This window comes from Cnephaeus nilssonii, assembly GCF_951640355.1.
Source record: "Cnephaeus nilssonii genome assembly, chromosome: 3".
NCBI classification, from domain to species: domain Eukaryota; kingdom Metazoa; phylum Chordata; class Mammalia; order Chiroptera; family Vespertilionidae; genus Cnephaeus; species Cnephaeus nilssonii.
This window is the reverse complement of record NC_137074.1, coordinates 22329738-22357509: the sequence shown is the minus strand read 5'-3', so window position 1 is coordinate 22357509 and position 27772 is coordinate 22329738. Positions and strand designations below refer to the sequence as shown.

Genomic DNA, 27772 nt, shown 5'->3' with positions numbered 1-27772 from the left:
ATGTCAGCCTCTACCTATAAGCTACATCCTACACCATCAACACATGTATCATCAAAAGACTTAAATGGTTCTAAATACTGATTTTATATTTATACATAATATCTTCAGTTAGAGACCTAAAACAATACTGGATCTTCTTTTATTAAAAATGTACATAATCACTGCTATCACAGGTGGAAGCTAAACTTCATTTCTGAAAATCAGTTTAACCTTTAAATCACCTGATTAAACTCTATCTTCATTCTTAGAACCTCAAATTAGCAAACAAGCCACAATATAATATATGCTATAGCATAGGTCTTCTGTGAATAGCTGGGATCTTCAACTGCTTCAGCTGCAATACAAGCCACTGAGCCTTGGCCAATACAAGCCAATTTGAATAATCAATATGACAACCTTATTTTTCTAATGCAAACAGGATTGCTACAGTAAGGTGTCTCACTGCCACATCACAGTCATGGCCTCTTTTAACCCCTAATTAGATTGAGGCGATTATCCCTGCTCTTCCTTACAAGTGTACAGCTTGGATAAGGGATGACAAAAGCTATCTGCCACTTATTCAGCCTTTGCAGACAGCAGGTTATCCAGGGAGATAGAGAATAAAATCAACAAACAATTGTTATTCATATCATCATCTAAAGTGTTAAGATAGTCACAGTTTCCATACATACAGAGTGAATATAGCCTAGAGCATGAGGTAACTGCAGACTGCTTAAGAACATCAGGGTTACACAGATGGAAATTCATGGTGATGTTGGGGAATTATGTCTAAATCAAACTCATTTGCATAAAAAGAAATGATCGGGGATCTGTCTTTTGTATATAATATATCAAGATTTCATTATAATTCTCTTCATGAATTCTTTGAAGCTAAATTTTAATATTGATTTTTCTAAACACAGCATTTATAATGAAAAGAATGCCAAAATTAATGGTTTGGAGAAACTTAAATGCTTTAAGATTCAATTAAAAGACTCAAATGTAAAGAGGAAACAACTTTTCACTATACTACACTAGTTCTTATATTAATTTTAGATAATCAAGAGGCATTTCATTAACTCTGTGGGTTTCAAATGTTTTTCTTAATGTTCATAACAATCAATTTCTCAAATCTTGGTCATCACATTGGACCATTATTAAGAAGATAACTGTGGTCATCAGAAAATAATCAAGGATCATTGCAAAGACACCAAACTGATAGCTTCCTTAGGAAATTGAACTCAGTTAAAACTTGAGGACAGTATATTCCCTTTGGTGGGAATATCTGGGTATACTCTGAAGATAAAGTCACAGTGGAAGTAGTAAGACAATGAAATGTTGACAAAGATTTTATATATTTTTCTTTTCACTTATAAGGATCAATAGGGGGGGTCTCTTTTTTAAGGTCATAATAACTTTATTGGAAGAAAAAGAATGGAAAGGACACAATCTTTTCTACTGAATTTTGATTGTTTTATATTCTTCAGTCACTACTCAGTCAACATTGTTGCCTCTAAAGCAGCCAACTAGAAGTATATTCTTTTTTCTAATAACTAGATCTAAGCTCAAACTTCAAGCAATGCCACTCTAAGAACAACCAAAACATTTTAAGTGTCTCCACTGGTAGCAAAAATTTACCTTATGCGTAATTTTTATAAAGAGTCATGAGTTACAGAACCCAGATTCTTATGTAGAGTGTTGTGATTATTTGATTATCAGTGGATCCCTCAACCAAGCTGTATCATGAGAGTTTATTTAGTACTTACCAAACTTTCTGAGCAGTGTTAAGATTATCTAGAATGTGTGCCTTGTTCCCCTGACATAGGCTGAAACATGACTTCATTCTTAAGATTTAATACTAAAGATACTGGGCAGGCCTTGATATACGAGTCATAATTAACTTCTAAATGTTTCTCTACAGTACTATACTTGGACACAGAAACCTAAGCCTTCTATGTATATATTTTTTTCAGAAGGTTTGCAGTCAAAATCTCATTTAAAACATCTGATTTTATTCAGCATGCTTTTCATATAATAGCTTAGATAATATTTTTTTGTAAAATGGAATAAGAAAAAATTTTTTATCAAAAAATATGGAAATACCTAGAAATGATAAAATTGATGACATTTAGATTACTTAAAGATTTAATCAGTTAAGATTTGAATCAGTTATGATTTTATTCTAATCTATTTCTGGTCTTTAATATGTATATGTTAAAAGTAAACATAAATCATACATATCTTCTGTAGATTTTATATTAAAATATTTTAAGGCTTTAGTAAAATATATGGTGGTAAATTGCATAAAGCTGAAGTAGAATAAATAAAAACATATAGACAGTTGTTTTCAATTACCTTCCTACTGATACAGAGTTAAAACATCAGTGCTAAAATTCAGAAACATTAAAGGGAAAGAAACAACAAAGGACATTTAAGCCAATGGGTAAAGAACAAGCTAACTCCTCCTGTTGTATTTTAACCAGTCTTTTTTTGCATTTAACTATTATGTTTTCTTTGTTCTTTCTCAGAACTTTATATGTCCTAGAAAAGGTACCAGCAACTGTTTATTAAAAGTACAATAAAGTATTATACCCTTGAATAATTTGAAAAATGCGAAGTGAAAAATTAAATTATAACGTATAAAACTATTGATTTTCAAACTTTCTTCTGCAGTCCAACTTCATATAAAACTCCAATATTGTCAACACATCTCAATACTATCCCCACTAAAAATAATTAATGCATTATTGTTTTTTTGCTTTGATTAAAAGCAATGCAGCATACTGTGAGTTTAAAAACATAAAAGTTAAGGCCAATAAATGTAAGGCCAATGGACCATACTCAACCCTGAATGTCTAACTAAAGCAGGGGTGGGAAACCTTTTTTTCTGCCAAGGGCCATCTGGATATTTATAACATCATTCCTGGGCCATACAAAATTACCAACTTAAAAATTAGCCTGCTCCATTTGGTCAAGCATTTGATTAACTCATCCCTAATGCCTTGGCAGGGCCAGACCAAATGATACAGCCCACGGCTGGGACATTCCCACCCCTAAAAGGATAGCATGATGGCCACAGGTTAGTCACATATGTGATTAGAGAACTAAAAAAAATGGTATGTTTGAAAGCAAGTAATTTATTCAGGGTATGGGCCTTTGTAATTTTGAAGCATCTTTATACAAAGGCTAATAAATAAAACATAACATAAATATTCTTCATCTCTAATACCAAAGAAGAAACAGGAGAGCAAATCTAGGTCAACTGCAAGAAAGCATTTCTAGAGCACACAAAGAGGTTCCTAAAAGAGGCTGTAATTCTCTTATGCCAAAGACTTTAAAAGGATACATTCTAATCTTTCAGGAATGGTTTCTGAAAGGCAGGGTTAAGAACTTGTAATAGTCCTTCTTACCTTAAAATAAAACTCTTGAAACCATGTTTGTTTTTATATTTATGTTTCATTCATAAATAAAGTTACCATGGGCTCAAACCTAGATAACCTTATATAATACTTGGCACATAGCACATAGATTGAGAAAGATCTAATCAGCAAGCTCAGATATCCAAGTTACCTATTGTCTCTTGAACCACAGTGAAACAATGGATGTAAACAACTATTAAAACTTCAGAGAAGAGAAATGGAAAGTTTCTGGTATAAAAGGATGAAAATGACAATTGATGGCTGTGCTGGTTATTAAGCGATTGCCTCAGCCATAAGTCTATTACAGCTTGCAAATGACATGTTTCCTGTGCCAGATACCTCCCTGTTAAGTTATGCTAGTAAGGGGCATTAGAGAGAGACTGAGCAGTTTGAGAAAGTGAGCAGGGCTACTCTGATTTACTTACTATTCCTGTCAGGACTGTCCCATTAACAACTCTTTCCTCTTTCGGAAGTAACTCTTTAGTAGAGCTGGTTCCAATTTCTAGGTGGTTTCCCCCCACCCCATTATCACAGAATCAGACCCATCCCACACACCCCTTTCTCAAAGGTCTAGGTCTTAGTTCTGTGGAGCCCCTCCCACAAGCCCCTGAGGTACCAATGCTAGCCAAGCAACACCTAGTTAACGTCTCAGCTCTGCCCTTCTCTGAGATATTAAATCCTAATAATCCCAAATTCTTATCTTTGTTTCCCTAGGAGAAGTACCTGATTCTTGCTATTACTATCTGTGTTATCTGTGTTCCCTTTGGCACCATCCTGAAATACCTATTTAACCAATTCCACATATGAAATTCCTTCAATTAAGGTAACTAGAGTGGTTTTACATTCCTGACTGACACAGTGGTATCCAGGTGACTTATTTTAAATGTAATTAATATTACTTTTAGGTGTTATTTTTAGTGTTTAATTTTAGTTTATGTAAAAAATATTTTTAAGGGCTCTCAAAGGTTTACTCACAAGTTGGTCTCCTTAAAGTTTTGTTATTGTTGTTACTGTTAGGTATAAGATTCTTCTCCCTCCCCACCCCGATATAATTATTTTGGTTATATCTGTGAGAAAGTCTCAAAAATCCACTAATGTGTCTGTGATGCCTTAGTCTTCTGATTGTGTTTAAGCCAAAAGGGATGCAAATTTTCCTTTTTAACAAGAAAAGCAAACCCTTTAGTTCTGGGCAGCAGTAACTGGAACAACCAGTTGACAGGTGGGAGAGTGAACTTTAATGAGTTATCAAAAGGCAGCAAATTTAACAGGGCATACAGAAATTAATTAAAACCTAACACCTGGGGAAAAACATCTCATATTTATTGACTGATACATATTTATTTAATATATACTGGGGTGACTCAGTGGGGAGATACAAAATCTCTAAGTATAAAACATGTACTTGCCTTCAATAAGATAAGAGTTATTTATGCACCTAGATAACTATTAACATGAAAATCTCACCTTGCTGGCTATCAATGGAGAGAGATAGAAACATCAATAAATGGGAGAGAATCATTGATCAGCTGCCTCCTGCACACCCCCTACTGGGGCTCCCCTGAGCCCACAACCCAGGCATGTGCCCTGACCGTGACCTGGAATGGAATCGTGACCTCCTGATTCCAAGGTTGACGCTCAACCACTGAGCAACACTGGCCCGGCACAACTGGTACCTTTTGATGCAAGAGATATCTGGTGAAAACAACTTTAAAAATTTTTATAATCAATTAGAGTTACTTCCATGTAAACTGGGGGATAAAAAGGTTCCAATTCTGATTATTTACTTTATATCTTACCTGTATAACTACAGTAGCCTTGATAATTTCCTTCTAAACTTTAAAATTCACCATATTTATACAAAAGAAATGAGAAAGGTTTTAGTTTTAGAATACGAATTTTAACCATCTACTCTTTAAAACAGAAATTTTGTGATTCAAAACTTAAAGCATCAGGCCTTAGTACTCAAGAGCTACCATTACTATAAAAATCAATTTGCAGAAGTCTGTACATCATAATTTCATTAATGTAATGTGTTATATAATGCTATAAATAAATTGTGCATGTAAATATTAACAGTGGCTAATTCTGAGGAACAAGATAAAAGGACTGTAAAGCAGAGTAGTTTTCACTTAATATATTCTAAAATTACTAAAAATTTTTACAAAGCATATACCTATAAAATTTTAATTAAAAATTATATTAAAAATGAAAGCTTTTCATAACCCATTGAAGAAACCTAAGCTTTAAATTCAAATAACATATATACTCATTTAACTCATTTATGCATAAATCTTACTAAAGCACCTTTTATGTGTGAAGTACTGTTGAAAGTGTTGAGAACACAGCAGTGAACAAGGACCCTGCCCTTTCGAAGCTTATATTCTGGTGGGAGTACTAACAAGATTACACAGTATAGGCACTCTGAAGCATATAAATCGGGTACAGAGTAATGGGGTGGAAAGAAAGCTAATCTAGATTGGGTACTCAGGAAAGACCTCTTTTAAAAGATTACACTTGAAGTAAGGATCTAAATAATGAGAATGAGAAGCCATATTTTAAAAAATCCTGGAGGAGGCATTCCAGACAGGGGCAACAGCAATTGCAAAGATGTAGAGGATGGAAGGAACAGTGTGGCTAGAACATGATGAGTGTTAGGAGATAAGCTGGAGTACATGAGCCTATCTGACTTTGATTTCAAGACAAAGAATTCAATGAGTCACTAAAGGGCTTTAGCAGAGGGGTGACACAACATGACTTCCATTTTTAAGAGGTCCCTTTGGCTGTTGTGTGGATAACAGTTGGGGGTGGAGGGAAGAGTGAAAGTAAGAAGACCAATTGTGAAGTTAAGCTGTACCTTCCAGTAGAAAATGATGGTGGCTTGGTCTGCATCAATGGAGATATCCATTCAGATATCAGTGGAGATAAACCAAAGAAAGAAGATCCCCTTCTGATGTGGCTCTTCAGCTGGTTGGAGCGCTACCCTGTGCACCAACAGGTGTGGGTTTGATTCCCAGTCAGGACACATACTTGGGTTGCTGGTTCAGTCCTCAGTCTGGACGTGTACAGGAGGCAACCAATTGATTTATCTTTCTCACATCTCTCTCTCTCTCTCTATCTATCCCTCTCTCCCTCCCTTCTTCCCTCCCTCTCCTCTCTGCACCCTCTCTGAAATCAATTTTTTAAAAAAGAATGAAGAAAATAAATAACTATTATTATATTTTGAGCTTAATATTTTAAAAATATGTGGAAATTTGTTTTTTCTCTTGGTCTATAAGTGTATGTATGATAAGAAGATTTATTTGGGGGTAAAGTTGGTGATGATGACAAGCTTGTTAACTATCTAAGATGTGACTATCAGAGTAGGTGGCTTAGAAAGGACAGAGACAAAGATGGTTTCAAGAGAGAAGATGGAGGCTATATAACTGTTAAGTAATGTTATCATTATTAGCAAATGCCTAGATATTCACCCACAAATATCTGTTGTCAGAATGTTTTATACAATCAATGTACTTAGTACACTGTATGTAAATGAGAGTATAACTATTCTTAAAATGTTGAATTTAGAGCATTCCTCTAAATACTATCTACTATTCATCTAAACGCACACCCAAATTTATCAGTCCACTAAAACAGCAATGACTTTTTAGAACTTCCATAGAGACAGTAAGAAATCCTATATAATAAAACCCTAATATGCAAATTGACCGAACAGCAGAACAACTGGTTGCTATGATGTGCACCAGGGGGCAGGGTGCTCAGGAAAGACCTCAATGCAGGAGCTGCCCCCTGGTGGTCAGTGCGCTCCCACAGCAAAAGTGCAACTCAGCCAGAAGCAGGGCTCACGGCTGGCAAGAGCAGCGGCGGTGGTGGGAGCCTCTCCTGCTTCTGAGGAAGCGCTAAGGAGCAGTGAGCCGAGTGGTAAGAAGCTAGGGGTCCCAGACTGCAAGAGGGTGCAGGCCAGGCTAAGGGACACCCCCCTGCCCCAGTGCATGATTTTCATGCACCAGGCCTCTAGTATAGTATAATAATAAGTCTTTCAAAACTACTTATAAACACCAAATCTAAAACAATGTATTGCAAAGTGAAAGATGGATAAATTGGGCTCCTTATACCAACTTGTACTTTTTTATATTTAAATATATTTCTATAATAAAAAGTTTTCAGAAAAAGTAAGTATTGAGAATGTGGACTGGCAGCTACAGTCTTCAGAATCTATATTTTTTATGAAAAGTGGGACTCCCTATTTTGAAGGACTAGCACGTTGAGCTCTGTAAAACTGCCCAAGGTAAAGCGATAAGCATAGGAAAGGCATCTACTTTATGAAACCTTTGTTCTAGATTAGGCCCTATGAATCTTTCAAAACAAAGGAGTTCAAGTTTGCTGTTCAGAACAATGCACTAAACATAGAAGGTTACTAATGACTTATGAACTCCTAACATAGCATGAATCAAGCAAGCAACACTAGGATATTGGTTTCAACAAATAGCCTATTTTATTTTATAAACTTCACCCAAATATTATCAACATTAGTATTTGAAAATGGAAAGCTAATGAAATTAGGAGGCAGTATCAGCATAATGCACACTGTGTTTCTCACCACTCGAATGCAGAATCCAATGGATGAGAGATCCATCTTTTAGCTTAAAAAAAGCAACCTATAAACCTAGAAAATAGAACACGACTTGACAAAGTTATTAGAGAATATTTTGCTACCTAAATTCAATACACTGCATTAGTGAGACCAGTTTCTTTTATAAGAAAAAAAAAAAAGAGGCAGCATACTTTCTCCCTATCTTTTATTGCAGTTCAAAAGCCTGATTATCTTAACAGTTCCTTGTTTTCCCTTAGTGATATCTGAAGTAGATGACTGAAAGATTAGAGGCTTATAAATATTCTTTCTGTAAAGATGTTTTCCTGACTCTATAATAGTCAGAGGATATTATAAATGCTGAAAAATATCAAATTTTCATAAATCAATACTTTTCACAAACACCGGGTTGCCTACCAGTGAAATATAGCTTTTAATATCTAACCCTGATTTTATTTGATACCATGACAAAATGTTTTTTCTGAAAGTAAATGGTCATTAGTGATTTCTACTGTAGTTCCATAAGAGCAAAGGCAGAATCCATGTTTAGGTGATTACTGAATGTTTTGATTCAGTTATCTGCAGGGTGTCTGCATGGTACTCTTACTATTTAAAGCTAGCAAAAAAGATTACAGCTCACACTAACTGGATTTTCACAGCTCCCTATCATTCGGCTTGAATTCCTCATGGACAGATTAAAGGGGCCAAGGCAAACAATAGTCTTTTTACAAGGTGGTTATTGAAAAAAAGAAGAAAAGAAAAGAAGTATCTTTTATGATCAAAACAAAATTATTTAAGGAAGAAACCACAGAAACACAAAGTTAAAGGTATAATAGAGGTAAAACTCTAGGTGCTGCCACATAATAAATCCAAATTAAGAAATTAATAGCATCTGAAAGAACTGTAGTTTTTATTCTGAAATCTGTAACATAGATAATATATATGATTTGAGAGATCAAAGACAACTAGGTATGGCATCAGAAGAACAGAGTTGGAAGGTCCTTAACATTTAGTTCAACTTACTATTACAGCATGGATAGACTGAGCCCCAAAGAACTCACTTGCATTTCCAAATCAACTATTGGCAGATTATCAAAGCAACTATGTATAAGTAGTTCATGTTCTTTTCCACCTTGAAGTAACCACCTTCTCATACTCTACTAGTTTCCCACCAACACTCACTTCAAAGGGTCAAACTTCCCAAGCTATGACTCACCTTTCTAGGTGAATCCTGGATACAAAGCTCTCCTTATGCATTATCTCCTCCACTCATCACTCAATCCCAGGAGGTAATTATGTTTACCATGGCCATTTTATAAATAAAGAAACCAAGGCTTGGAGAGATTAAGTAGCTTGCCCAAGATCACATAGCTAGTAAATGAAAGAGTTGGAATTAAAATTAGGTCTACAAGACTCTGGTAGATGAGTTATTAACCACTGTTAGCTTCTTCATTTCAAGAATAAGGCTCATTGATTTACACTCTTCCTTCTACCCACCATTCATTCACACAGCTCATCTAAACTCAACCCTCAGTGTCTCTACTATGGTCTAGTATTAAATAACTGGTTTGTTTCTGAGCCCAAGTAAAGATCAAGATCCAACTGGATAGCATTCTTTCCTTCTCCGCGAAGGCTTCATTATTGCTCTCTCAACATTACTTAACATAAGACTCCTAAATGGCTTCTCAGTTTTCAATCCATTCTCCTTCTTGTTGCTTCTCTAATTTAAAATCCTTTTTTTTTTTTTTTTAATTCTCACCCGAGGATATTTTTTTCCATTGATTTTTAGGGAGAATGGAAGAGAGAAGGAAAGTCAGAGAGAAACACGGATGTGAGAGAAACACATCGATTGGTTGCTTTGCACAAGCCCCAACCAGAACCCGGATGGGGGAGAAGCCTGCAACCAAGGTATGTGCCTTTGACGGGAATCGAACCAGGACCCTTTGGTCTACTGGCTGAGGCTCTATCCACTGAGCCAAACCAGCTAGGGCTAATTTAAAATAAATATGATTACCTGGATTTGGAGGAAGTGAGGGACAGTAACTAGGTGAATGGGAACAAGGTGAAAAGAGACTCTTTATCTTTATGTAATGTTCAATTTTGAATAAATATTACCTATTCAGAAAAGGAGAGAAAAGAGTATGGGAGGGGAGAAAGAGGAAAGGAAAGGAAGAAATAGAATAAGGAAAAAAAGAACCAAGAAAGCTTAATGTTCCAGAGGCACCTTCTGCATTTTCTGTCTGACAATAAAAGAGTAATTTCACACACACACACACACCCAAAAAAATAATAAAAGAGGTTTCCCTAACACTCTTATGATCCTTATTGCCTCAATCCTTTTGTTTTTCAATCTCCTTCCTACTTCCTCTTCCATGTTTTTCCAGATTAAGTATCAACACCTTTAGAAAATCTTCCCTGACCGACTCATTTTGGGTTAAGTGTCCTTCTGCTATGCTCCCCTAGTATAGTGGGCATCTCTCTGCCACAGCACTCATGCTACATTGCTATCATCTGTTTATATGTCTGATTTATGAAGATCTCAAAAAACTAGACGGAAGTTTCTTGAGATCCAAGACCATGTCTTATTCATCTTCGCAATCCCCAGTAACTATAACAGTGCCAGACACATTTTAACAGCATCCAAAGTAATCGACGGTACAATTTATTTATCTCTGCTATGGCCCATGGGTCATACCCAGCAGTCATTGTGATTTAATCTTTTTTTTTTTTTTGAGATTTAATCTTGCCATATGGGAAATATTGCTTTGGTCACTACAGCCTCCACTTCATAGATCTGTGTAGTTATCAAAATCCAAGCAAAATACTAAAGAGTTAAAGATAAAAAGGAACTGAAAATCCAACACCCCAGGCCAGAATTCTCCGAGTCCTACACCTATATATCCTCTGGCCTACTTTATATCTCCTCTTGATTGTTCCAAAGGCTTCTCAAACACGATAGTCCAAAGAAAAGTTATGATATTTTCCCTCATACCATAGTCTCTTCTAGTAAAACCCTTAGTCAGTAAAAAAGTATCACCATCAGTCCAATGATACAAACAATAAAACTACAGGTTATCTTTAATATCTTCAACTTTTTTTTTTTTTTTTACCAAATCGAATCCATCATTACAGACATAAATATGTCTCAAATTCTTCAACTTCTGTATCTCCAAAGCCAAACCCCCTGGTCCAAACTACTATTACAGTTCTCCTAGGCTACTGTGCTACTTATCTGGTTTCTCTGTATCCACCCTTATCCTCTGCAATCTGTTTTCCACACTGCAGCTGGAGTGATCTTTTCAAAACACTAATCTGATCATGACACCCATCAGATTATAACACTTCAAAGGCATCCTGTTACTCTTAAGATAGAGACCAAAATCCTGCAGATTCTAGCCCCTATCTGCTTCTCTGGCCCCATCTCATACTGTGCTTGCCCTCCTCTTCATCCTTGCTACTCTGACAATCTTTCAGGCACTGCTTATATCAGTCTCCCTCCCATCTAGGGACCTTTGTTAATGGTTGATGATATTGTTTCCTCTGCCTGTAATGTTCTTCCTTTCCTCACTAATGCCTGTTCATTCGTCTTTCTTCAGGAAAATTTGCCTGACTGTTCTAAGTCAAATGCCCCTCCCACAATTATATGCTGTTTTAAAGCATTATGCATCCTTATTCTTGATATTTATCACTATTACAATTTTATATTTATCTATGTAATTTCAAAATTGCCACTTGTTATCCCCTTCCCCCCAACTATACCATAAGTTCCATAGAGTCAGGCACCATAACTGCTATTGATCACCCAGCTATTGATCATAACTGCTATTGATCACTCTCCAAGACCCAGCTCAATACTTGGCACAATAAGTACTCAATAATGAATAGGTGACAGAAGGGAGGGAGATCATCCGTTAGGTGGTAATACCTAGGCTATATTCAGTCACCAATGTCCTTGATTATGTAAAAGTTAGACACTAGATATTAGGGTAAATTAATGTGAGGAACCTAATAATTTACAAGTTATCCTAAAACCCCTTTCTTCTCTTCAATCCTAGAATATTATACTATTCTTCATTCAAGACTGGTGAGCTAATCTTCTGCCATAAAAAAAAAAAAAAAAAAAAGAATTCAGAGGCCATTTACTCCATCCCTCTCATTTTACAGGTAAAGAATATGAACCCAGAGATGTTAAGTGACCAGCCTAAAGTAACATGCAAGTTAGTAGACAAGAGCCAGGACTAAAATCCAAGTATATCAGTCTAATGTAGTATCCACTATATATCTATTACAATAACACATCATGGATTTTCTTCAGGGAAAAGGATACAATACTCATTACCAATTTATAATCAAGTAACCCTGTGAGTACATACAAGTTTTCTATAAAGATGTCCATTCATCATATTTTACATCAATTTGTCATCTAATTATATACTGAAAGAAAAACTTATGTTCACAGAAAGCCTTTTACATGAATGTACAGAAGCTCTATTCATAATCACCAAATGTCCTTCAAGAAGTACAAGAATAAACAGTGGCACACCGATACAAAGGAATATTACTCAGCAAAAAGTGAAATGAACTGTTGAGCTTACTGCAACTTAAACAAATCTCAAGTGCACAATGCTGAGAAAGGGGATCAGTCTGAAAGATATATGCTATATGATTCATTCATATAACATTTTCAAAAAGATAAACCTTTAAAAATTCAGTGCCAAAAAACATACCATTGGTTGCCAGGTGCTAGGAATGGCCAGAGAATATAAATTCAAAGGGGGAACACAAGGAGTTTTGGGGGGTGATGAGTCTGCTCTATGCCTTGATTGTTGCAACAGCTACATGAATCTATACGTCTATTAAAATTCATATAACTACCCATTCAAAAAAGGTCAACTTTTACTCTGCTGACTTAAAATTAAACATAACAAAAATAATTAGAAAATGCTTATATATTTAGAAACTAAGGAATACTCTTCTAAATAATTCATAAGTTAAAGGAAATGGTGCAATGGAAATTAGAAAATACTTTAAACTAAATTATAATGAAAATATTCTATACCAAATTTATGGGATATACCTAAAGCTATGGTTAGAGGAAAGTTCATAACCTTAGATAAATAGATTAGAAAAGAAGAAAAACCCAAAATAAGTGAACTAACTATCCTTCTCAAGATGGTAGAAAATTAAACCTAAAAAAATTAAAAGGAGAAAATATAAGATTTAGAAGAAAAAAATTAATGAAAAAAAACACATACAATCAAAAAAATGAAAGGTTGGTTGGTTGTAAAAACTAATAAAATTTATAAATTTCCACTAAAATTAAGAAAAAAGAGAGAAAGCACTAACAATTGCTATTAGGTTGGGAAAAGGACTATCATCACAATTAATAATATATACAGAAAACGTTGATAAGATCTTATAAAAATTTTTATGGCCAAAAATTGAATATTTTAGAGGAAATGAACAAATTTCTGGGGGGGGGGGGGATACAACTTAACAAAACTGACACAAAAAGAAATAGAAATCTGGTAGGTCCTATCATCAGAAAAATTAACTATTAAAAAATTAAACCCACAAAATAATCTTTACATTAAGTGGCTTCACTTATAAATTGTACCAAACATTTAAGGAAGAAATAACCCAAAAATTACACAAACTCTTCTACAGTATAGAATTAAAAACTTTACTATCTAACTCTTAAACTGGTAAATGGGGAATAATGGAACACTACTTAATATAAAGGAATTGCTAGGCTGGTGCGACTCAGAGGTTGAACACCAACCCAGGAACCAAGAGGTCACCGTTTGATTCCCGATCAGGGCACGCACATGCCTGGGTTACGAGCTCGAATCCCAGTGGTGGCCAGGCAGGAGGCAGCCAATCAATTACTTCCTGTCTTATCCATGATTCTATCTCTCTAACCCTCTCACTTCAGTGATCCCACTTCTAGGAATATATCCCAAGAACTCAGAAACACCCATCAGAAAGAATATATGAACCCCTATGTTAATAGCAGCACAATTAACAATAGCTAAGAGTTGGAAATAGCCTAAGTGCTCATCAGCAGATGAGTGGATTAAAAAACTATGGTACATCTATACCATGGAATACTATGTAGCTATAAAAAAGAAAGAACTCTTACCATTTGCAACAACATGGATGAACCTAGAGAGCATTATGCTAAGCGAAATAAGACAGACAGAGAAAAATAAGGTACCACATGATTTCACTCATATGTGGAATCTAATGACCAATATAAACTGATGAACAAAAATAGACCGAGAGACATAGAAACATCAAACAGACTTTCAAACCTCAGAAGGAAGGCAGGGGAGGATGGAAGGGGATCAACCAATGAACTCATATGTGTACATGCATAACCCAAGGACACAGATAATGGGTGGTGAAGGTTTGGGAGGAGGGAGGGCAATGGGGGGGGGGGAAGGGACATATGCAATAATTTCAACAATAAAGTTTTATTTTAAAAAACAAGAAGAGATTGATATAAAGTATGGATTAAAGCATCTTTAGGAAATGTACAAAAAATCAATAAAAATATATTTTTTAAAAGACAATATAAAGGAGCAAACTGATACAGGAACAGCCTAATTTACCTCAAAAGCATCATGCTAAGTGAAAGAAGCGATATATAAAAGGCTATATACTACATGAATACATTTATATGATATTGAGTAAAGGTAAAACTTTTCAGTTGGACAAGGGCTGGCAGTGGGGGAAGGGGATTGCACACGGAATATGAGGAAACCTTTTAGGGTGACAGAAATACTTTATATATTTTGATCGTGAGGAGAATGATGATAGTTTGTCAAAACCCCCAGAATTATATATCTAAGAAGTAAATTTTACTGCATATAATTTATATCTCAATAAACCTGACTTAAAGAAACAACTAAAATAGAAAAAGAGTATATGAAAATTTCTAAAAACAGTATCAATGGTAAATATTTTAAACAGACTTTTGTCAGTTTCAGAAACACACATCTTGTGATATAATATCAGTATAACTCCTTAGGATTTAGTTTAAGCCTTGACAATTTTTCAAATTAGCTTTGCAGCTGCAAATTTACTGGATCAAATACTACTGATTTTTTAATGAAACTGAAAAATCTTCATTTAAAGAGTAAATAACTTAATAAATACTTGCAATTTGAGCAATTCTGTGTGTGTATTTACAAAAATACTACTCTCCTTTGTCTGGACAGCTTTGAATGATAAAATATTTTTCTTGTACTCTTGTCTTTCATCATTCTTCTTGAGTGGATTTAATTTCTAAGTAGTCACAATATATGTTTTACCTCTGGCATATTACAAATACACATTACTTTTTAAAAATTTGATATCGACTATTCTCTTTTTCTAATGTGGAATGCCTTCCTTTATCTTTCTTACTTATGAAAAAGAAGCTAAGACTTCAACATGACAACCTAATTGATTTTCATGATCTACTTCCAGGTGGCCTGTCACCGGCTGGCATATCCATAGGGGCCAAAGGCTGCCATTTCAAAACCTCCTCTAGGAGTTCAGAAAGAATTAAAACAGCAGCATTCATTGTTGCAGTTCCCTAACTGCACCTGCAGTGTTAGTGATCATCACATATGTAACAGCATTTAGAGAATGTTTTGTGCTTATACCCACAAGGTGCAATCTCTAACTGAAATTCAGCCCAATCTTCCTGTAGTTATATGCAATCTCAGAGCCCACGGACAATATCCTTAGCACTAAAATGAAAAGCATTAACCCCAATGACACCATCTGGAGTTTTTCTTTTATTATATACTTTCAATGCATTGAAATCTAAGATATGTTAACAACACCTACACAAATGGAATGTATTACAACTTACTCTGCTTTAGTGGAAAAGTGTACCCCATAACTACATCTATCCAAAGAAACATGATATTCCTATCACCTGGCAATACATACTTCATTTACTAGGGTATTAAAAACATTTAAACCAGCCACTTTAAACCTGTCTATAATATCATATTAGGATATAAAAATAGATCATTATGTAGATATCTATTTCCCAATCTTTGCTGTTTAATCAAAAGAGGTTAAGCTTGTACTTCTCCACTGTGCTGACCAAGATTTGTCTAACATGTCAACCAGATATTATGGTTTATTCCAATCTGTTCTATTTTGAAGATGCCATACCAATGATCACTAGACTAGGGAGAAAGCCTGTAAGAAATGAAACTAGATTTTTAAAATTTACCTTGATTATTAAATGTATTACAGATGTCTCCTTTTTTCCCCATTGACCCCCTCTACCTCACACTAGCCCCTGCCCCCGGCCTTCACCACACTATTGTCTGTGTCCATTGGTTATGCATATATGCATATAAGTTCTTTGGTTAATCTTTTTCCCCTGCTCCCTTCCCTCTGAGATTTGTCAGTCTGTTTCATGCTTCTATGTCACTGGATCTATTTTGTTCATCAGTTTATTTTGTTCATTAGATTCCACATATGAGTAAGATCATGTGATACTTGATTTTCTCTGACTGAAACTAGATTTGTTTTTTAAAAAAAACTGAACAGATTGCTTCTATGTGGATTAGCATCATTCACATCTGGGCTAATCAAGGTGATTTACAATTAAGTAAAAATTAGAACTATAATCAGTAATTATAAGCAACACTTAGCTTTTAGGGAAGCTGCTTGTTTGTTTAGGAAGAAAAGACTTGGCTGATACCCCAAGTTATTCCCTCTGCATTCCTCTAATAATAGTACAGATACTTTAGCTTATAAAAGTCATACATAACCTAACTGAAGGCAAACACTGAGGTCTTCAGAAAAAGATCTCTATGGAACAGTATATTTAAGTCTAGTGATTTGCCCTGTCTCATGTACCAAATCAACACAGTAGGTGATACCAATTAAAATCCTGAAATAAATCAGACTAGGCGTGAAGAGTTATCAGTGAGGACTGGAATTTTAATCAGTAGTTAAAATATAAATCCTAGAAATGACATTAATTTTTTTTAACAACTGATGCTAAATGATATTAATTTGTAGCAGGTTTGATAATATTTAAGATACAAAAAAAGATAATGAAAGTTATGCATACTTTTAAAAAATGTACTCTGGAAACTCTGATGGAGGTGGTGTATGTGTGTGCACATGCACACTTAAACCAAGCATGAATAGTAGAAAAGAGTTGGTTATTTTCCTAACACAAAAATTCAGCTTTATCATTTTTAAATGCTTAAAAGCTGGACTTCATTACCTAGAAACAATATCTAAAACCATCATTTATTTGTTTATTTATTCTACAAATATTTGAGTACTTGTTATGATCCAAGTAAATACAATGTTGAATAAGACAAACAAGGTTCATGCCGGGGTTCTTGTCCCAGCTACGAAGGGTTTCAGCAATCTGAGAAAGGCTGTGCGTAGATTCAATAAGGAGTCCAAAGACGAAAGATAGTTTTGAGAGGCATTGGGGGTCATAGGGGCTTCAGCTAAAGGAGCTAAAGACTTCCCTTGACTCAGGACCCCTTGCTTTTTATTAACACAATTTGTCCTAAGGCAAGGTGGAGATAATATACTTCAAAGGGTAGGGTACAGAAGCATTGTCAGATTGGGGAATAGCCTACAGCTGTTCAGGTGTTTGGCCAACAGGAGGCAATAACATGTAGATTGAGATGCCCTGAGCTGTCTGGCAGTAAACAATCATCCTATTCAGGTTTGGGGGAAGTGCCTTTCCAGCCATTCCAACAGGTAATTACATATGTGACTCAGCCCTTGTTGAGCCCCAAGTTTCATCACCCTTTTGATAAAACTCTTGTAATTATGACATGCTGGAATTGGCTCCTGGCAGGTTCATATAATCTGGCAATTATAAAATTTTAGAGTTACAAAATTACAAAGTTTTCTATTCAGATTAGATATACATGTAAGGGCACTAACTGCAGGGCACACTAGAGAGGGGTGGGGAATACTTCATGAAGTGACATCTAAAGTGAACCCCAAAATATACATGGAAATGGCAAAGAGGTAGAGAAGAAAGAGTATTTCAGGCTGAGGGGATTGCCTTTAAAAAGATGCAAAGTGGGGGGGGGGGGAAAAAGAATGATAGCTGAGAAACTGGTAGTCACAAGAATCAATCATTAAATTGGTGTTACTAATAAAAATAATAACTCTCATTAATTGAGATTTGACTTATACACTGCTTCTAGTATTTACACTTTGTCAATGATCATTATCCCCATTTTACAAAAGAATAAATTTAAGGCTCAAAAATAATAACTTACTCTGTTGGGAAAAATTCAAAATGATTGAGATGAACAAAGGAGATTACTGGGAGTCGTCTCCAGGATGCCTTTCTAAGTTATCTCAACCTTGCCACCATTCTTTGTCTGAGATGTTTTTAAATTCCACAAATTAGAGATAATTGATAGCAATGCTAGTGATTATTTTTATAGATAAGCATATTAACTTTGTCCAGTGGAGTTGTAACTGATTTCCCTCCCCATGTGGAAAAAGTCAGCTTTGAATCTATTAAGCAATTTTGTGTCCTATATCCTGCTGGCCTACATATGTGCCCACTCTTTGCATTCTCCTTTGAGCTATTTGTAATATTTCACTAATTACTATTAATTAGTGAGTTAAGTAATACCTTTGGAGTGTGTTATGTATATACTAGTGGCCCAGTGCACAGTGAAAGGAAATTAATTAGAAGAAATATTTTAATATCACTATTCACCATTTCTCTATAAGTGTCAGAGATGAAAGAAAATTAGTAAAATGTATATGAAAATAATAAAATAATTAATAAACAATAACAACATGATATAACAACAACAAAATCATGATATAAAAACAATATTGATATGAACAACAAAGTGACAACAAATACATATCTATCAACAAGTGAATCTAAAAATCAAATGAATAAAAAATCTGATGAACAAAATAAACTGGTGAATGTAATAGAATCAGGGGCATAGAAAGGGAGCGGACTAACAATTCTCGGGGGGAAGGGAGCGTGGGGGGTGTGGAAAGAGATTGGACAAAGATCTTACAACTATGGACGAGGACAGTGGGGGGGGACGAGGGCCTGGGGTGGGTTGGACCGGGTGGAGGGGAGCTATGGGGGGGGGGGAAAGAGGAACATCTGTAATAATCTGAACAATAAATATATAAAAGAAAAACATTGATAAAAACAATGACTAATAAATTGATTAAACTTATTCTAATATCTTCCTGTATACCACATTAAGAGTAAAAACACTTTCAGAGTGCTTGACTAATTTCCCTTGTGATAAAGTATTTACAACTTTAACTTTAACATCCCACGCTCTTCGAACTCGAGAGAAAGAAACATATAAGTGACCATGTCCGAAAACGGGTTCAGGTAGGAATATTCCTACTCTGTCTAGAGTGTGTCCTTGTGATTTATTAGTAGTCACCACAAATGCTGGCATGACGGGAAACTGTCTTCGAATTAATTTAAATGGGAGGCCAGTGTCAGACGGGGACAAATCAATTCTTGGAATCAGAACAACCTCTCCTTCCACAGATCCTGTTAATACTTTAGCTTCGATTATGTTAGGTCGCAATCTTTTTATAATAAATCTAGTACCATTACAAAGACGCCATTTACTATTAAGTTCTCTCATTATCATTCATGATGATTGCACCTACTTTCAATTTTAATTTATGACACGGCATTCCCGAAGGTGTAATACTATTAAGAAATTCGACGGGAAAATTTTCCTTTTCGGCATCATTCGTTGAATCGATGGAATCATCACTCAAATAGTTGTGAAAATCTCCATCGAGTAAATCCAAAATTTCTTCACTTAATTTATGAACGTGATCGTTTTTTGGACAAAGAATCGCACATTTAGATATATTTTAATATTATCTATAGATATACTATTTCCAAAGGTAGCTTCAATAATAGATTCGTTACAAATTATTTCATGGGGGATTTCAATAATATCTACTCTTAAATGAAAACTGCTATCAAGTTTGCCATCTCCAAGTTTTACTAGCCATTCGCTATAAGCAGAATCCTCTGATCTCATATTTGTTTTAAGAGACAACTGTCTGAAACATCCCCAAACACTACAGTACTTTAAACGTGTTTGTACTATGGCCAATCGCATAGCATGGCAGCACAAAAATCCCCTCTGAAAAGAACTTTCCCACCAAATGCAACATTCAAATTAGCGCCAGCGAGAGCTTTATATGTATGGCACATGCGCATGTCAAAGTTTATTTTTAAATTTCCAGTGTGCGTCATATGTACCAGTTGGTCGGACGGATGTACGGATGTCGGTCACTTAGCCTTTTATCTATACAGATTATGAGCCATGATTTTACCTTTTTAAAAAATTATCCTTTAATACCTCCAAAGCACAATGAGTAAGAATCTGAAGGTTTATGTGGCTTCTATATGGTTTCTAGGACAAAGTTCTTTCCTTTACCCACCACTCACTTCTCTCCTTTTACTCTTGAATGTTAATTCCAACATAATTTTTGTAACACCTCTTGAAAAGGATCCCAAGTTTTTGATAGTCCATATAAAACTTACTGAAAAATACAGCATGAGACTGTCATTCTCTCACTAACTTCTTCATATAACTGTAATTCCTCAGCCTCTAAAGAATGCAAAAGGAAAATAAAAGTGCCTTCTCTCATTCCAAGGCCTTTCTCAGTCAGGCAACCACAAAAAGAAAGAATGAGCCTACAATTCATGCCATGTAATCTCTATCAGGCATAATTCAAATCAAATCCCATCAGGCAAAGTCTGAGATAATTAAAATGTACTGACATAATAAATAAGAGAACAGTGGTGACCTGGGGGAGAACTTATGAAACCTTGTCTCCTGCTTTTGCTGAATATTCTTTTTGTTATGTTAGATTCCCTTTTTGAAAATTATGGTTTCTATTGCAAAACTAATATCTAGTGACAAATACTCAAACCTGTACAATGGAAATTGGGTGGTAAATTTCATTGCAATATAAAAGGTCCAACATCATAATGGGCCACTGTTATGGTATTCATTCAATTCACAAAGAAATTGTAAAAACTTTAATTTAAAAAGCAAGAAAAATCCAGTGCACACACTTACATAAAGATGTATTTGTTTACCAACTTAACAAAATTGATAGTAGGAAGCTTCTTTGCATGTTACAATGACACGTGTTAAAGGTATACTTCTTTCGAACCAAACATTTACCCTTCGCCACTGGTGAAAGGCAACAAGATCTCTACAAAATCTCATCTTTTTTAATAAATTTTGCATGAAAACATGTTATCCTGGTACAAAGTTGCCTGCTGTCACATTCGAAGTGTGATAAATGTTTAATGAAAACAACACCACACAGCTTGGTGTCAGACAACAGCTATCACACAGCCCTGCTTTGATCCAAACAGACACTTAAAAGGAGTTCTAAGCACACCCTGCACCACAGAACTCTATAACCTATATGCAAATAGGGGTAAATTAGCATAAATGACTTTCTGCTGCATAAAGAAATAAGAGATAAGGAAAAATATGACAGGAGTATGTAACTACTGTCAAAACTCAAGGGTCCAGCATTCCCAAATCACAACATCTTCTGCCAAGCACTTGGTAAGAAAAACCTCATCAACAGGAATTTATTACATGAAACGCTACAATTGAAGACACTGGAACACTGCCAAGGTCAAAGCCATAACTAACATATCTATAAAGTATGACTACTACATGGTACTGGACTTCTTTTATACACTGCTTTAAACACTTATTGCTTTGGAAATATTGTTATCCCCATTTAACAGAAGAATAAATTAAGACTCAAAAAGAATAACTTGTCCTATAAGGAGAAAAGTTATGAATGACTTAAAATGAGCAAAAATTGTAATTTTTTGCAATTTAACTTTACCAAGAGGTAAACACCGTAGCACACTTTAAAAAGATATGCTACTCAAAACAGCTACATGTTCAAAGGTAGCAATTCCTATGAACAAAAGCATATATTGCCTCCATTGGTATGTTTTCTGCATTTTTAGTCTATAAAGACATACCTAAAATAGTTGTGATATAGCTAATATTTAATTGCATTGAATAGTCAACGTTTTAATGAAAGATTTTATAAATAGGTAACTATAGGCTGTGGGCTACATTTGAAGCCCAATTTCACTATTATCCCAGTGGCTTCAATACATATTCTCAGAAAGATTGAAAGTCAATTGATTTAGTGAAGTCACATTTCAGTACAAAAAATTCTATTTAGCTCTAGCCAGTTTGGCTCAGTGGATAGTGTGTCAGCCTGCAGACTGAAGGGTCCCGGGTTTGATTCCAGTCGAGGGTACATGTCCAGGTTGCAGGCTCCATTCCCAGTAGGGGGCGTGCAGAAGGCAGCCAATCAATGATTCTCTCTCATCATTGATGTTTCTATCTCTCTTTCCCTCTCCCTTCCTCTCTAAAATCAATAAAAATATATTTTTTTAAAAGAAACTCTATTTAAATATATTCCCCTTCCAATACCCACCGAAAAGAACTACTTCAGTTGTCAGGTTATGTATATGTATGTGCGGGGTGAAATTCTTACCTCTCTCTAAAGTTATAAGGCTTCAGAAAAGCTTCAGAAAGTTATGCAAAGGAAGAAAAGTATAAACTCAACTGTCTGAACAAAATATTCCAGAAGTCTTGATGGGTACATTTCTGGGGACAGTATCCATCTACTGAAAAGCTAATATGGGAATAATAAATGTTAGATGCTTACTATTATGTTCCCTGTAAGTAAAGCATTCTGTTCATACCTCATGTAGTAATGATCATATCATTACCGTATTTTCCGGCATATAAGATTTTCCTGGGTTAAAAAGTTGTCTTATTCGCCAGAAAATACGGTATAAACACACACACACACACACACACACACACACACAAACACACAGTATTTTCCGGCATAAAAGACGACTTTTTAACCCAGGAAAATCTTATACGCCCAGTCGTATTATACGCCGGAAAATACAGTACTCTATTTGAAAAGTCACTGGCTTCTCATTGCCTTTAGAATTAACTCTAAACTCCTTGACATACCTTATAAGGTATTCCAGTAATCATCTCTCATCATTATTTCTCTTCTACTCTAAACCAAGCTCTATAAGACTTCAGTTCCTCAAATATCCTCCTTGCTTGCTTCCAAGTCTTTCCATATGAAGTTTGTGTTGCATGCAACATTCTTTCCCATCTCTTTCTTCCTCTTCTTTTGAGAGCCCCTCCCTGACATGTTGACTACTCTAGATCAACCAATTTACCTAATGTTCATAGAAATATCTTTCAACTGGAATGTGTCAAAACTGAAGATGAAGAAATAAAAAGGAAAACAAACAAACAAAAAAGACAAAGAAGGAAAAAATATTTTAAAAAGAGAAAAACAAAACAACTGAAGATGAAAGCTAATATGCTAAGATTGGCCTGTTGGAAGGATAAAACGGGCTGGGTCTGCTTACCTCCAAACTATTTGTTATATTAGCAATAAGTGTACTTATGGCTTAAACTAGATGTTGACAAACTACAACCCTTGGGCCAAATCTTGACAACTATCTATTTTAGGTTTTACTGGAACACAGCCATGCTGTTCATTTCGTATTATCCATGGCTGCTTTTGTGCTGGAAGGGCAGAGTTCAACAGGTGCAATAAACACATATGGCCTAGAAAACCTAAATTATTTACTATCTAGAAAAAAATGTTGCTGTCCCTGGTTTTGTTAGTTATGACCAAAGCATCCTAGCTCATATGATGTTACTGTAATTACTTATATTATCTTCCCTTCCATATATGCTTATTTATGGACCTGCATGAAATCCCCTACCATTACACGTCCCTATTCCCTAACAGTACTTGACAAATAGAAGGCATTTAAATACTATTGACTTAAAAAATGAACAAATGAATGAATGAGCATATCTGATCAATCACCAATACAGTAGGTCCTCGGGTTATGTCAGAGATTCGATCCTACGGCACGACGAAACTCCATTTTCGCCGTAAGTCGGAACCCACCTACATAAGCACCTACGTCACTCACATGGAGCACATACACAGCAGTAATGAAGTGAAACAGTAAAAAAAAATTAAAAGAAAGATAATTCCTGACCTTTACTTGTGGTAAATAAATAATAAAAAACATAAAGCACATATGTACATACGTCGAAATGACGGAACTTTTTTTTTATAAATACTGTAAATGGGAGATGGCGACGTAACCACAAAATGACATACATCGAATTTGACGTAACCCGAGGACTGCCTGTAAATATTTATTATCAACTAACATGTACATTAGGTACTATGAGTAATACAAAAGAGTATAAGACACATTCTCTACCCTGAATAGCTTAAATCGCAGATTTAGAAAATAAACACATAATTTTTTTAAAAAGATAAATCATTTTTGGAACAAAGGAGGATGTATCTGTACATATATACATATTACCATATTACATGCATACACTGACACACACACCCCACAAAAAAACCAAAACACCTGACTTCAGGATATACCAAAATGTATGAATTTGTGTGTTCTTAGCACTAACCAGGAGACAGGGCACCCTGACATAGCACCACCCTGTACTATGGTCTACTAAAATCATGGAGATGACCGAATCAGGCTACTCACAGCTTTTTGGTGTTAGTACCCAGGGCCCTTCAACTGGCCCCTCTTGTTTGGACTTTGTTCACTCCCTCTGCTGAGTAAGAAGTAACGACAAATACAGTATGGGCTTGTGAACCTTTTACCCAGGAATGAGTCCCTTGAACACCTCAACACTAAATGAAATAAGAGTCTAACCTGTAAATCTAGCCCAGACCCTACCATATGAGAATCTTTCCTGAAACCATCTGACCTCCATGTTTTATTCATGCTCTAATTTTTCTTACCTTTAAAATTCACAAAATAATGCTTTATATAATATCAATTTTATACAACTGTGCAAATATTACTCTAAAAAATTAAAAGTTAGTGAGATTAAAAAGCAAAAATTTAATGAGTATTAAAAAGCATAGTCATATTTCTCATAGTCATGTAGTATCTAAAGTATAAACCAAAAGGGAAAAAAGGAACAAGAAGCAAGGCAGTTCCTTCATTGACATAATTTATTCATTCTTTTAGTCCATATTTTCCAGTCTCAGAAACCTATTCTACATCCTCTCTTCAAATCTATCATCCTCCCAAGTTTCTCCCTTTATCAATAGATTTCCGCCACACTCTCTCTGGTCCTCATTCCATTCTACCAACTCTGGCTAACTCAGCTTTCCTATTCTCATAGCCAGATATCTAACACTATCTCCTCTCCTATAACATTTAAAAATAGAAAAGAATAGAACTCAGAATTTTTCATGATCACAACTACTTAGTTTGTAATAATGATTGTGGGGTAATCATGAGAAAGAAAGTAACATAATAATGTTATCCTATTCCAAAATCCACTACAAATTTATTATTTCAACAAACACTTAAAAATCAACAATCTAGGGAGGTTTATATAATATCACTGTAAATCTGGAAATGAAAAATGAACAGACAACTGGGAAAAGAAAAGGATTAGAGAAGAGTTCTATATACTTTAATAAACTTAATTCTTCATAGAATCAAGGTCTCAAAAAAAAAAACATATCCAAGATCCTGGTAAGCTCTTCAACTTAACACTAAAATCTGATTGATACATCAAAAATAAACACTTTTTATTGAAGTATTAAAGTGAATATATGTAAGGTGTTGAAAGACTAACAAAAGGAGATAAATTCCAAGATGTTTTACTTCATAGAATAAGAGATATCAATGTCAGTTTTGCGTAAAACAAATAAAAAGCTGTAATTTAAGCTATTAACCCAAACTTACTATTTCATTTTAACAGCTTCTAATTTAATAAACAGTTATGAGTGAATTTCACCCTCCAAATGGACAGAGCTAGAGTAACTGTTTCAATAATATCAATTCCAGAAAAAATAAATTCCGGGTCCTGTATGCACAGACACTATAACATACACATACACCTTAATATTGACCAAGTCCCCATTCTATACTGAAAGAGACCTAACCAATAGTAAATCATTCAGTAGTCTTCAAATTTTAAATTCATATTTATGATAAGTAAAATTGAATGTAGAACTTTTCTAAAGAATTATGCAAATTTTTCTTTACTGAGATACTAAGCTTTGACAGCGCTATTATTTTGTGTGTCTAAGATTTGTTATATAAGTAAATAAAAATAGGAATAGAAAACACAGTAAAAAATCGAGGTAACTATTTGGTTTACTCCTTCTTTGTTCCCTATTGTATTCGCCTCTTTTTTCCATCCAAGAAAATCCTCCAAGAATGAAATTAGTTTGAACACTGCCATAGAATCACTGAGTTAACTCTGCTTAAGATTTGCTTAATGTTCTTGGAAATATCAACTTACCCACGTTTGATGTTGTGTAATTCCTTGTCCTTGCCTTTATCCTTCTCCTTTTCTCTTTTCTCCTTATCTCTGCCTTTACGTCGTTCTCTATCCCGAGATCGACTACGTGTTCTTCTGTGACTGGACCTTTCACTGCTTCGACTATGGGAACGTGGACGAGGTCTTGACCTGGACCTATAGAGAATAGATTTTATTAAATACATTTAGTGCATATCTTGTATTATGAAAAGAAAATATCCTTTAAAATTATGTGAAAGAAAAGGATTTAGTTTAATTCTGTGAAACAAGCATCTAAGTATGATTATTTATAAATAAGCACTCTCAGTTAAAATGATACATGAGGGGTATATTTGTTGTCAACTTTACAGGAAATTAAAGTTTAGTCAAAAAGTGTTTGCAAGTAAAAGTTTTAAAAGTTCAAATCAAGTCTTGATTACTCAAGTCTCCTCAGATAATATAACAAATCTAAATGTATCTAATCTAGTATCCAAGGATAGAGTCTTCCCTATGCCTACAATCTCTGCTTCTAAATAAAGTCAACCTTATTTATTATTTCTAATTGTTACAATAAAACTATGCCTCTACTCTAATCTAGCTATTCTTTGTATTAAATGAGTAACAGTATTTGGTAGGATGTACGGTGTCCTTTTAAAAAGTAAAAAACTCCAAGTTCTGCCTCACAGTAGTGATAAAAAAAAAAAGCCTCTACCAGACTGATAATCTTATAGATAACTATAAAAAGCAACTATCTGAAGGTACTGGACAGTGACCAAAAGAAGACAGATTCTATAGAGGGCCAAAAGTCGGAAAACAAAAACAGCGATGAGAAAATTTCCCCTTTTATCAGCTTCTTTTCTGAGGACAAGCCTGAGTCTATGCCATGCAATACAGCTATAACTCCAACAACAAAAAACTTCTGGCCTGAAAAACCAGAAGAAAGGCGCAGGGCAACCACCGCAAAAGGAAAACAAAAGGGTAATTTTGGAAAGCTGTCAGAGGAGGTAGCTAAAACTCTGTATGTAAACTCTATTCAAATCTCTAGCTGAACCCTACATTGTGCATACTCCAAACAGCCAAAGATAAAATAAAATTGAACTAAAATTTCAACTGCCCCCCTAGAGACAAGATTTTTTCAATTTTAATTTAACTAAGTTAATTTTCTGCTAAAACAAGAAAAAAAAATCAGTATTCTTCAGAGGAATATAACAGAATCCCGAGTATTCAAAACATGACATTCACCATGTCCAGAATTAAATCCAAAATTACTAGCTATACGACGAAACATTAAAAGTTGGATCCATTATCAAGAAAATAAATAGTCAATAGAGACCAACCCTGAGATGAACTAGATATTG

At 34.9% G+C, this 27772-nt stretch overlaps 1 protein-coding gene across 1 annotated transcript in view; it reads right to left on the bottom strand.

Moving 5' to 3' along the window:
• The window catches only part of RSRC1 (arginine and serine rich coiled-coil 1), a 326641-nt gene that overhangs the window by 211697 nt on the left and 87172 nt on the right, over positions 1–27772 (bottom strand). The window contains exon 4 of the mRNA XM_079767318.1: positions 26418–26591. Within this exon, the coding sequence (XP_079623444.1) occupies positions 26418–26591 (174 nt within the window). The remainder of the gene's footprint in view (positions 1–26417; positions 26592–27772) is intronic.